Source organism: Cucurbita pepo, chromosome 13 (assembly GCF_057944985.1).
Source record: "Cucurbita pepo subsp. pepo isolate OVF chromosome 13, ASM5794498v1, whole genome shotgun sequence".
NCBI lineage: Eukaryota > Viridiplantae > Streptophyta > Magnoliopsida > Cucurbitales > Cucurbitaceae > Cucurbita > Cucurbita pepo.
The window spans coordinates 15,008,336-15,019,671 of NC_141810.1; the positions used below are offsets into that span (position 1 = coordinate 15,008,336).

The window sequence follows — 11,336 nt, forward strand, 5'->3', positions numbered from 1 at the left end:
GATTTTCACAAATAATGTTTTGTTTACATCCATATCTCAAGTTATTTATTGAACTATGCTCACGTTGAAAATCATGATCAATTCATACAAGCAAACAATAATCTCAACTAGTTTACAAAATTTTCGTAAATTTAAACATTATTATGTCTAGATTTTAATAGCAAATAGATAAAGGGGACGAAATTATTATGGTATTTTCCGATATATATCTCAATAATTCTTACAATATTCGCATTTGTTATAATAAATTCTGAGACTTATCCATTTGACACGAACTATAAATAATAGAATACAACGTTTTCGAGATATTAACGCATCATACTAGAAGATAAGTTGATGGCAAACGAGAACACTTTCTTCCTTCTACTAACCATTTTGATTTTGAATGTTTTGAAAGGATATGCTTTGAATGGCATAGCTTTCGTGGAATCAAACGATAGTTTAAATGAGTTGGAAGAGATGAAAGCGGTTCCATTTGATTATTATCAACTCGTACTGCAATGGCAACCAGCAACGTGCAGCAATCTCACCTGTCTAAAACCATGGTCGTCGAGGTTCAGCATCAACGGCCTCTGGGCTGGCAGCTATTCTGGTAGCATTGGACGGTGCAATGGCAGCGAATTTCTCCAACAAAACGTATGAATTTATTCACTCTTGTGATTATTGTTAGGTATCACGACTCTCCACAATAGTATGGTATTTCTTACTTATAAACTAGCACTACAGAGCCCTTGAACAGCCTCCCCTTAATCGAGACTCACAACTTCTTTATTGACATGACTAAGTTAAGGGTATAGCTTTGATAGAATGTTATGAATTATAACTCTACACAATGGTATGATATTTCTTACTTATAAACTAGCACTATAAAGTCTCATAGAAGGCCTGTAAAGCCCTCGAACAGCCTCCCCTTAGTCGAGACTCACAATTTCTTTGTTCGACATTTGAAGATTCTATTGACATGATAAGTTAAAAGCATAGGTTTCATACCATGTTAGGAATCACGAACTCTTCACAATGATATGATGTTATCCATTTTGAACATAAGCTCTCATTTGTTTTGGACGATAGATTTCAAGCATAAGAAGAGAGCTAGACGAGGATTGGCCAAGCCTGGTGGTCATAGGCTCAAACCCAGCAGTATGGGGCGACGAGTGGGATTTACACGGAACCTGCTTGGAGACCCCGACCTTCCAAATCTCAGACTATTTCCGGTTAGCTCTGTACCTTTTCTGGAGGAGCGACGTGCTGCAGGCGCTTGAGAAATATGGGATGGAACCCGTGGATGGGCGGCGATATCTAGCACCGGACTTTGAATCTGTCCTCAACGTAAGCTTTGGGAAGCCTGCTCTGCTCTGCAGCCGCAACGTGAAGTATAATCTTCAGTATCAGCTGGCGGAAGTGGCTCTGTGCTTCGACAAGTGTCTTCGCCACATCAACTGCCCTTCCCAGTATTCTGCTGCCAATGGCTGTCCCCGAAATCAATTTATCCTCTGGGTAAAAAACTGATCTTTAATGCATCAGGATTAGCTAAGCAACTCTAATAAATGGAAAAAGGGATGTGTGTTGTGTTTACGTCTCTTAAATTAAGCTTTCTAAGTCCTCGGGTGATTCTCCAAATAGTTGATGTGAGATTCCATGTCGGTGGGAGAAAAGAACAAAGCATTTCTTATAATTTCTTATAAGGGTCTGACAATTGTACTCGATAAAAGCAGATAATATTTGTTAGTAGTGGGCTTGAGAGGTTACAAATGACATGTGCCAATGAAGATGTTGCCCCTTAAGAGATGAATTGTGAGATTCTGGTGAATTTTAAGATTCTACATCGATGGAGTAGATTGATGTGAGATTCCATGTTGCCCGGAGAAAAGAACAAAGCATTTCTGATGAGTTCTTATAAGGGTGTGAAAATCTCTCCCTAATAGACGTCATAATTATGAGACGGATGGTTATATGTAATGAACAAAAGCAGACCAAGGGTATCAGAGCCAGATACCGGATAGTGTGCCAACGAGAACATTAGACCCTCAAATAGTGGATTGTGAGATCCCACATCGATTGAAGAGGAAAACGAAACATTTCTTATAAGGATGTGAAAACCTCTCCATAGTAAACACGTTGTAAAACTGTGAAGATATGATAATAAGTAACGAGCCAAAACGGACAATATTTGCTTGAAGTTAACGGCTATACATAACGGGCTAAAAAAGACAATATACGTTCAAAGATATCTAGGCTTCGACCAGTAGAGATATAGAAGCAGTCGTGTTGTGATGGGTTGAAGGAATGTCGGTGAACTCGGAGAGAATAGTTCTAAATTCATCTCCGGTGATGGTTTCTTTCTCTAACAAAACATCCACCAATTTATCTATGGCCTCTCGATTGTTTCTAATGTGGGTTTTTGCAATTTCGTATGCCCTTTCTATTATATGTCGTATGGATGAATCTATGTCTTCTGCTAACTTCTCCGACATGGAGTTTCGAGCCAGCATTCTCATCACCACATCACTGCTCTGTGTTGCTGGATCTATCAATGCCCATGGCCCTATCTCTGACATCCCAAATACCGTCACCATCTGCATTCATTTCTACTTTACTAATCAACTCGATCTAGATGAACACAAAGGATAGAAGCATGATTACCTGTCTAGCGATTTGGGTGACCTGCAGCAGATCTCCGGCAGCACCGGTGGTGATCTCCGGCTCCCCAAAGATCACATCCTCCGCCGCTCTGCCACCAAGCCCACCAACAATTCGAGCAAATAATTCCTTCTTCGAAACCAGAGATGGGTCTTCTCCGGGCAAGAACCATGTCAGTCCTCTCGCTTGTCCTCTCGGAATCAGTGTCACTTTCTGCACTCGATCATGACCCTCCGTCAAGCTCCTGTTCGATTGCCAAACCCACATTTCAAAAATATATACAAAAAGGTTGAATCATCATAGTCTCTGTTTTCTGCAACTTACGCGCACACGGCGTGCCCAATTTCATGGTAAGCCACGACAATTTTGCTCTTCCCATCTGTCATTTTGGTTCCTTCCATGCCGGCAACAATTCTGTCGATGGAATCGTCGATTTCTCGCACTGTGATTTGTTCTTTGCCTCTTCTTCCTGCTAGAATTGCAGCTTCGTTCATTAGGTTAGCCAAATCGGCGCCGCTGAAGCCTGGCGTCCTCATTGCAATGATGCTGAGTAATATGTTGCTGTCCAGTTTCTTGTTTTTGCTGTGAACCTTCAGGATTTCTTCTCTCCCTCTCACGTCAGGTAATCCCACTGTAACCTTTATCCAAATCGTTAACACTATCAAGATCCATTATCCTATCAATTATAAACAAGAACAAGAACTTGAACAGAGGAATTAGCTTACTTGTCTATCGAACCTCCCTGGCCGGCGCAAAGCAGAGTCGAGAATTTCAGGGCGGTTGGTGGCGGCGATGACGATCACACCACTATTACCGGTAAAACCATCCATTTCAGTGAGCAATTGATTCAGTGTCTGCTCTCTTTCGTCGTTTCCTCCACCAATGCCTGTGCCTCTCTGTCTCCCAACAGCATCTATCTCATCAATGAAAACTAAGCACGGGGAATTGGCTTTTGCTTTGTTGAATAAATCTCTCACTCTTGAAGCCCCAACCCCAACGAACATCTCTATGAACTCAGAACCAGAGAGAGAGAAGAAAGGAACTCCAGCTTCCCCTGCAATGGCTTTAGCCAACAAGGTCTTCCCAGTTCCTGGCGGCCCAATTAAGAGAACCCCTTTTGGTATTCTTGCTCCAACAGCTGAAAACTTCTCGGGGATCTTCAAAAACTCCACAATTTCTTGGAAATCTTGCTTCGCTTCATCAATCCCAGCTACATCATCAAATGTCACTCCCGTGTTGGGTTCCATCTGGAATTTGGCCTTACTCCTTCCAAGTCCAAATGGCAAGTTGGGTCCTCCAGGAGAGTTTGAAGAAGATGATCGAAGCAGCAAGGAACCAAGCAACAACAATGGAAAGGCCAAATTTCCCAACAAGTCAAGAATTGCAAGCCCCCAATTGACCTGCATAGGATAAGCTGCAAAATCCACATTCTTAAGCTCCATCTTCCTTATCAACTCTTTTGGCAGCCCAGGCAGCTGAATCTTAACCCTCTGAATCTTGTCCAACACAGGATTATAAATCTCAGCTATGGCGACCGTACCGTTCTCAAGAATATCAACCTTCTTCACTCCACCTTCATCCAAATATTGCAAGAATCTTGAGTACGACAAACGACTGGAAGTGGATTCAATAGGACTCTCTGGCTCTGCTCTTGCCGAAACAGAGACATCGAGAAAACCGTCTGCTAGAAGAGTGAGACCAGTGGATGTCAATAGATTTCTCTTACTGATTTTAATGTCTAGAGGAATTATAGGACATGGGTCTTCTTTGTTAGCTGTTTTGGAGTGGTGGGTCTTCCTTGAATGGTCATGAAACTTGCAAACAGGAGAGAGAGATGGAAACAAACAGATAGCAGAAGACATATTTTCAAGAGAAGAACCAGCAATGGCTTAAACGCCCTGTTCTGTAATTGTGGAATGATTAGTTAAAAGGTGTTTAAATAGAGGAATTAGCAGTTTCCAGAACAATGAATTTGGGGTTTGAGAAGCAGCAGATTAAAAAGCTTGAATTTTCCATCTGATTCATGAAGGATCTGGAAATGGCTGCGTGAGTGTTGGTAGGTTGTGAAGAGACAAAGATGAACCCTCGAGAGTTTTGTTGTCAAATCTGTATGAGCCAGCGCCACACACGTGCTGCTATCATCGATCTCCTACTGTTCCTTGTTTTGTTTTCTTCTTTGTATCTCATTTTAGTCGTTATCGTTCAATCCTCTACATTTGACGATTCTCTTCAAACCAACACCATCTTGACTGTTGCTGCTGCTCCTGCTACTGCCCCTGCTCATCTCCAATTCCATTCTTGGAAAAGTGACAAAAATTTTAAGAACCCTACAGCTTACCTCACAATGCATGGAATTAGATGGCATTGAATTAACCCATTAAAGTCAGTCTTCAAATTCGTTGGAGATGGATACACTTACTAATCAACTTTAAGCATTCAATTCTCAATTAGTAAAAACTAAAGCTATTGATTCCTCAAATTATAGTATAAACCTACCCTTTGGAGTGTAATTCAATTGAAAAAAAGTGAGGTAGGGTCAAGGACAAGAAATATAATCTATTCTCGACCCTAAGGGAGAAAAATCTTTTTTCACTCTCTCATTCTCCATTTAGAAGGGAATTCTTCGGCGGATCTCGATAGGACTATCTGCCCATTAAATTGAACCAACTGTATATTAGGTCATTAAGTCCTCAGAGGTTGGTTTCCTTTGCACATAATAAGAGGTTTTGCCTCTAGATTTTTGAGTATCCAAGTGAAGTTTCATCCCAATTGTCCAACTCCAATGTTGATTCTCTTTCTCATCTTCCAGCTTCTTGGTAGAACCGTAACATGTCAAGACGACATTGCATCATATAACTCTTCACAGGTAATTATTGAGTATTGAAACTAAATTGTTTATACTTTCCATTCAGAGTTGATGAAATTGACATCCCCTTTTGTTTACCTATCCAGCCGGTCTCAGAAGGCAGTGGAAACTCTGACTTCTTTTACCTTGTTCAACAGGTAATCAAATTTTGTTTGTTCCCATTTGGTAATCTCACGATCTCTCTTCTAATTTCTGGCTATTTGATGGTAAGCATCAGTGGCAGATTTCTCTATGCAATTTGAAGCCTTGTAAAAAACCAGCAACACCCACTTTCAGCATTTATGGCTTCTGGCCTGCTTGTTCTTCTGGGATGCCCAATTGCAAAACTAGAACCACTTTTGACCCTTCAAAGGTACTTTTCTGTAGAGATATAGAGAGGGTTTGATTATTCATATGGATTATATGATGTATTGTTTTGTAAATGGGTTTTTACAGATGTCGGATCTGAAAAATGAGTTAGATAAAGAATGGCCATCTCTTGAGGAGGAGGAGAATGAGAAGATATGGAAGAAAGAATGGGAAAGGCATGGAATTTGTTCTGAACCATTGCTCACTCAGCATGCTTTCTTTGAAACTGCACTCAAGCTTAAGCAAACTTATGATCTCTTCAATATCCTAGCAAACAGAGGTGTGTGTTTCCAAACAAAAAAAGTAATGATACTAACTTGGAGAAGGCAATGCTGATGAATGGTTGTTTGTGATGCAGCGATATTTCCATTTGGAGAGGTGTATGGGTTAGAGAACATAAGTGATGCCATTAAAGCTGCGACGGGGCACACTCCACAAGTGGAATGCAAGTCATATAAACGCATCCCTCTGCTCTCCAACATCTTCCTTTGCTTCCAATACACTGCAACATCTTCCATTCATATTGTGGACTGCCCCCTCGTAACAAGATGCAAATTCCAAGCCGTCCTTTTCCCTTATGATATTTTTGGTCCATCTTACAACTTCAAATCTACTACTTTAAGCAATCCCCACTAGTTTTCTGTTTCCCCTATGAACTTTTTGGTGTTTACACTAACTTTTTGGTGTTTCCCCTATGAACTTTTTGGTGTTTACACTAACTTTTTGGTGTTTCCCCTATGAACTATTGAAATTACAAGCTCGTTTCTTCTATCTGGGTTTATGAATTTAGTTTGCTGCCAAATCACAAACTCATCCGTTTAAAAATGCTGTACCACAACAAAAAATAAAGATATAACCACATTATAGAACATACTACCTGTAAAAATCATTAGAGCTAAATCGGAGATGATCATGTGAATGACGCTTTCCTTTCTTGATCCAATCCTAAGACTGAACATGTCGAGAAAAGCCCAGCAAAACCTTTTGACAGACAACCTTCAATAGCACAAGGACCTTTGCAGCCTACTGCACCGTTAGGTCGAACCATATCTGTGTTCGCATCTGCAGTGCATGACGGTAAGTTTACCTCCAAGTTCACTGGCCTGCAACCCATGAATCTACTTTTCTTGACGCTCGTAACAGGAATTAATTCCATGGAGCCGGTTCTAGGGTCACTCAGAGACATAATGCCGTCCACTTGCATGTCCTCGGGTAATTTCCTCTTCAAACCAGGGAAAGACTTCAATCCTGACATAATCCAAACCAGTAAAACACGGCTTATATATCATTCTGCATGCCATGGAAGTCCAGTATGTAAAACAGTACTTTTTTTTTTTTTGACAGTTGAACGTAGTCTATACCAGGAAGAGAATCTTCAAAGACACCAGACTGTGATTCTGAGTCTCCACAAGTACAATATAACTTTGAAATTTTATTAGATCCTGACCGCCTGCATAACAAGTGTTAGTACAAGGCTTCAGTGATAAAAACGACAGTCTTAAAATGATATATAGGACAGAATTATTTAACCACATGCAACTTCAAACTCATCGCATGTGTAAGAATCTCCACATACGAACCTGTACATGTGCTCGACGAAGTCATCAATTAGGACAGGCCAAGCACCTGATTGAAGAACGCAACTGAGTAACTCCAGACATTACAGTAAAAAAAGAGAAATATTGTGCTTATTTAAAAGCATACCCAACATTCCAAAAGACTAAGGGGGTAGTCTTAAGGCTCTTTCTTCAAGAGAAGTGAGGCATAATCCTCAAGTTAATTAGAAATTTTTTAATGAATTCAGAAAATATAGAACTGTGCAATTATTAAACACGATGATAATACCAAGCCACAAAACCTCAAAACCCTTTTTAGGCGTTAAGCCTATAGTTGAGGTAACAAAATAATAATACCAAGCCACCATAACAACATGATGAGATCAATTAATATTCACATTCTCATGATATTTCAAGCATCCACAGAAGAACCAAAACAGAAGGTTAAACATGAAAGTGAAGCATTAAAATTTTCTTATATAAATAGACAACATACTTTTTCTTGTGATAGAATTCAATTATACTGAAAAAACTTCAACAGCTATAAGGAGGCGGATTGCTTGACGTACTCCCAAGTCTTAACATTTTTAATTCAAATAATATCCACGAAAATACTTCCATTAAGAATTATTTTTTAAAAAAAAAAGTACAAATACCTTCCGGGTCATACCCTTCCAGATTTTCATGTACACAACAGCTGAAAGCCAAGACTTGCAGCCAAGTATCCTCAGATATATTGTGTCGCTGATTGTTCTATGGAACTTAAATAGATCAGAACCCTGGAGATAAGTTGCACTACATCGCAATTCTATTTCATGGAACGAATTGAAGAATAAAACCACAAAAATAACTTAAATTCATAAACCGAGATAGAAGAAATCAGATAGATTAAAAGCTTAGGTATAAAAATTCCCAAATTTTCCCAATTTCATCTACTTCAAAAATTGAGACAAATGCATACATTTTTGTAAAACACATATGAACGTGTATCCAAACATGTCTGCAGAGGGCAATTACATAGGAAAGTTCATTCATGGGTATTTAGCATATACGTAAGTTTCATAATTGTTGGGCCCCATAAACCCAAGTCGATGAAAATAGTTTCAGGTAGAAATTCAGGTTTCCTGATTATTATCATTCTGCTTAAATAACCAAACGAAAGAGGAGGGGAAAAGGGTACCTCAACAAAAGAAAAATACCTCATTTGAACAAGATATTTCTGTAGGTTGTATCACTGTGTCCTTGAGTTCTAAAATAAAAAGAAAAGAAAGAGAAGGGGAAAAAGGATACCTCAACAAAGTCACACCATTGATTAAGTAACCGAAATCTCCCATCCAAAACTAATCTCCATGCTCTAACTGCCCTACTAACAGCTGTAATTCAAATAAAATAAAAAACTAAATAACTTGTCGGAATGTAAGAGAAACTTTGACTTACGTAGTGCACATTTCATGTTATCTATGTTGGGAAACCAAAACATATCTTTTATATCCAAGTCAAAAGAAGGAATCTTACTGATATTCTTTTGACCATTTTCACGGCTCACAAAAAAAACAAACTCGTAAAAGCGTGAAAATTCAGAGAAGTCTACCTACAAAATAAAATTGTCATATTCAAAGCACAAAGTAAAAATATTGCCACCAGCTAATAGCAAAAGCTTGCCAAATTGAAGGAAACCAGAGAATAGTATGAAACCAGGAAAACTGTTAGGAAGGAAGAGTTTACCATCAAGTTTGGATGTGACATCACCTTCGCTAGTTCATCAACAATTGAGTTCCTGCCAATGTAATAAATGCTTTTCAGATAACCGAGGTTAGTATAAGAAAAACTTTTGTACTGTAATCAACAGCTATTTCTTGTGATCAGCTTCAGAAGTACAAAAATGACTTAGGATGGCCTCCGTTATCAAGATGTAAATTTGGCACCTGTGTAGTTGTTTTTCTCCATGTAACATTTCTTTTTATTCAACTGCCAGAAAATACTAGACCCAGAACTAAAGAAATCAAACTAGCAAGCATCCATGTCTATTAAAAAATACCTTGGTTTGATAATTGAGTTGATAAATTATCTTAGTTCATACATCTGTCGGTTAAAATATGTTTGGAAAATATCTTCTTTGAAAGGACAAAAAATATTGATTTGTAACTCTGCGTATCCGAGAATACCATGGTCCATTTGACACAAAGTGCATCTGAAAAAACAACTCGAGGGCTATAGTACAGGTTTGAAGGGATATACCCCATCTGCAGCGATGATTTCACATAAAGGAAGAGTTCTGCAAGAGCCTGCTTTGAACTTTTAGCTATTTGTGATTCAACATGTCCAGAGTCTTCATTCCCATGATAAAGGCCATTTTGAGATCGAATATCTATAAACAAGTTTGTAAACAAGTTAAGACTCGCTTATATTGCTAATTTGAGTTCCTAACGTAATGCACATCAGACTAGAGTTCAATTAATTCATAGTCCAACCAATGAGGGGGGTTTCAAATATCAGAACCGTGATCTTTTTTCCATGACAACTAATAGGTAATACATTCAAACAAAAATAGGAAGCCAGTCACAAGAAACCCATGCACATGATAACCATTTATTCATATTACATTCATACGAACAAGTGATAAGCATATATAAGTAGCATGATTCTAAACGATCAAGAGCCAAAACATGATACTATTTTACTTCCTTTCAATAGAGTTTAGTGTTTCCACTCAGCTCCACCAACCCCACATTTTCTCGGCTCCTTTTATTCTGGTTTTCTGTCATCTAGAAAAGCGAAACTATTTATTTCTTAGTAAAGTATAACAACAATATTACTATTATCAATCTGGAATGATTAAGTAAAACTCAAACTTCTCCTCCTAAAGGGCTGCAATTCAGACTGAAATCATAAAACAATAATTACTAATTCCTTCTTTGGATCCCTTCTCGAAGTTTGCGCCATCCTTGTGCAAGGGCCACACATATCCTCTATACATTGTTCCAATTTTATCAAATGTTCACAAAGTGACAAAATAATGAGTAATTCTTGGATTATTCTTCCGACAACCTACGAGTAATAACAGTGCTCATTTGTTCTCTAAGGAATCGGACTAACCAGAACAGAAAATTGAAATTAACACTCATGCATCATACTCGCCAAGAGAATCACCATAAACTGAATCCTTTACATTCTTTATCATCCAAACTATTAATGCAGGTTCCAAAAAATAAAGGCACCTAGACTTCTTCGGACTAAATACGTCATAACATCTTAAGCATCCAAAATCAGTGAGCAAATAACCATCTTCTAAAAGATAAACAAAAACATCCAAATCTTTGACATACCTATATCTTCTAAGCTAACATACATCAGCAAGCAGACGCAGACAAAGATTTCTATTAAAGACACACACACACATACCGAAAATCCTCAAAATATTGAAGCAGATATCCATCCAAGGGCAGAAATATTAAGATTCTAAAGGCATAACGAAACAAATTGTGGATAGAAAAAGGCATCGGAGAAGATTCAAGAGAAATGAACTGAATCGAGAATTCTGAGGAGGAGCAGAAAGGTGTTACCACAGTATTGACGATAAATCTGGACGATATCGAAGCGATTCATATGCAAGAAATCCACAACGGAAGTCATGGAAGTTAGATTGTTGGGGAGCAAGGAGCAGAAGAAGAATCCTCCAGACCCCAACTCAACAACAGAGAAGGAAGCTCTCTCGATACTCTTTCTTCCCTCCTTCGCCTTCAGCTCTGGTTTTGGTTCTGTCTCGGCTTTTTACTGGCTTTTCTCCTTCTTTTTTCTTTTTTTTTTTTTTTTTCAATTTTTTAATCCTAAATTTCATAGTCAAATTTTAAATTCATTTTGTTCATTAACCAAAATCAATTTATAATTTATATATATAAAAAAAACTAAAATCAAATTTCTGGAAA

General features: G+C 38.4%; 4 protein-coding genes across 6 annotated transcripts; 2 read left to right on the forward strand and 2 right to left on the reverse strand.

The window, feature by feature from the left end:
• The first annotated feature begins 292 nt into the window (after positions 1–292).
• On the forward strand, positions 293–1,575 carry LOC111809119 (uncharacterized). The gene is made up of 2 exons (XM_023695471.2): positions 293–636; positions 1,072–1,575. The coding sequence occupies exons 1-2, from the start codon at positions 337–339 to the stop codon at positions 1,507–1,509; spliced, it is 738 nt and encodes a 245-aa protein (XP_023551239.2). The 5' UTR covers positions 293–336; the 3' UTR covers positions 1,510–1,575.
• A 515-nt stretch (positions 1,576–2,090) lies between these two features.
• On the reverse strand, positions 2,091–4,937 carry FTSH6 (FTSH protease 6). Its single transcript, XM_023694352.2, has 4 exons — positions 3,366–4,937; positions 2,965–3,278; positions 2,644–2,884; positions 2,091–2,576 (listed from the first exon to the last, which is right to left on the reverse strand). The coding sequence occupies exons 1-4, from the start codon at positions 4,500–4,502 to the stop codon at positions 2,232–2,234; spliced, it is 2,037 nt and encodes a 678-aa protein (XP_023550120.2). The 5' UTR covers positions 4,503–4,937; the 3' UTR covers positions 2,091–2,231.
• Positions 4,679–6,639, forward strand: LOC111808412 (ribonuclease 1-like). The gene is made up of 6 exons (XM_023694356.2): positions 4,679–4,686; positions 5,335–5,506; positions 5,593–5,643; positions 5,724–5,858; positions 5,942–6,134; positions 6,213–6,639. Exons 1-6 carry the CDS (start codon positions 4,679–4,681, stop codon positions 6,488–6,490), a joined length of 837 nt encoding a protein of 278 aa, XP_023550124.2. The 3' UTR covers positions 6,491–6,639.
• LOC111808411 (defective in cullin neddylation protein AAR3-like) lies at positions 5,521–11,229 on the reverse strand. 3 transcript variants are annotated; one of them, XM_087117066.1, is made up of 10 exons: positions 10,974–11,229; positions 9,649–9,778; positions 9,136–9,187; positions 8,926–9,001; positions 8,701–8,783; positions 8,067–8,163; positions 7,435–7,480; positions 7,216–7,304; positions 6,732–7,102; positions 5,521–5,866 (listed from the first exon to the last, which is right to left on the reverse strand). In XM_087117066.1, exons 1-9 carry the CDS (start codon positions 11,041–11,043, stop codon positions 6,765–6,767), a joined length of 981 nt encoding a protein of 326 aa, XP_086973192.1. In that variant the 5' UTR covers positions 11,044–11,229; the 3' UTR covers positions 5,521–5,866; positions 6,732–6,764. The 3 variants fall into 3 exon arrangements, with proteins under 3 accessions (XP_086973192.1, XP_023550122.2, XP_023550121.2); XM_023694354.2 differs by lacking the exon at positions 5,521–5,866 and adding an exon at positions 6,617–6,648; XM_023694353.2 differs by lacking the exon at positions 5,521–5,866 and having other exon boundaries at positions 6,617–7,102; positions 10,974–11,228.
• Between the last annotated feature and the right edge of the window lie 107 nt (positions 11,230–11,336).

Bases quoted from the DNA above. Each gene is read 5' to 3' on its own strand.
- LOC111809119 (XM_023695471.2), top strand. From the start codon at position 337: ATGGCAAACGAGAACACTTTCTTCCTTCTACTAACCATTTTGATTTTG. The intron at 637-1,071 runs GTATGAATTTAT...TTTGGACGATAG, and splicing joins GCGAATTTCTCCAACAAAAC to ATTTCAAGCATAAGAAGAGA.
- FTSH6 (XM_023694352.2), bottom strand. From the start codon at position 4,502: ATGTCTTCTGCTATCTGTTTGTTTCCATCTCTCTCTCCTGTTTGCAAG. The intron at 3,279-3,365 runs GTAAGCTAATTC...ATTTGGATAAAG, and splicing joins CAGGGAGGTTCGATAGACAA to GTTACAGTGGGATTACCTGA. The intron at 2,577-2,643 runs GTAATCATGCTT...AAATGAATGCAG, and splicing joins TCACCCAAATCGCTAGACAG to ATGGTGACGGTATTTGGGAT.
- LOC111808412 (XM_023694356.2), top strand. The intron at 5,644-5,723 runs GTAATCAAATTT...GGTAAGCATCAG, and splicing joins TCTTTTACCTTGTTCAACAG to TGGCAGATTTCTCTATGCAA. The intron at 6,135-6,212 runs GTGTGTGTTTCC...TTTGTGATGCAG, and splicing joins CAATATCCTAGCAAACAGAG to CGATATTTCCATTTGGAGAG.
- LOC111808411 (XM_087117066.1), bottom strand. From the start codon at position 11,043: ATGACTTCCGTTGTGGATTTCTTGCATATGAATCGCTTCGATATCGTC. The intron at 9,779-10,973 runs GTAACACCTTTC...ACTTGTTTATAG, and splicing joins GATTTATCGTCAATACTGTG to ATATTCGATCTCAAAATGGC. The intron at 7,103-7,215 runs GTATAGACTACG...GGATTATGTCAG, and splicing joins CTTTGAAGATTCTCTTCCTG to GATTGAAGTCTTTCCCTGGT.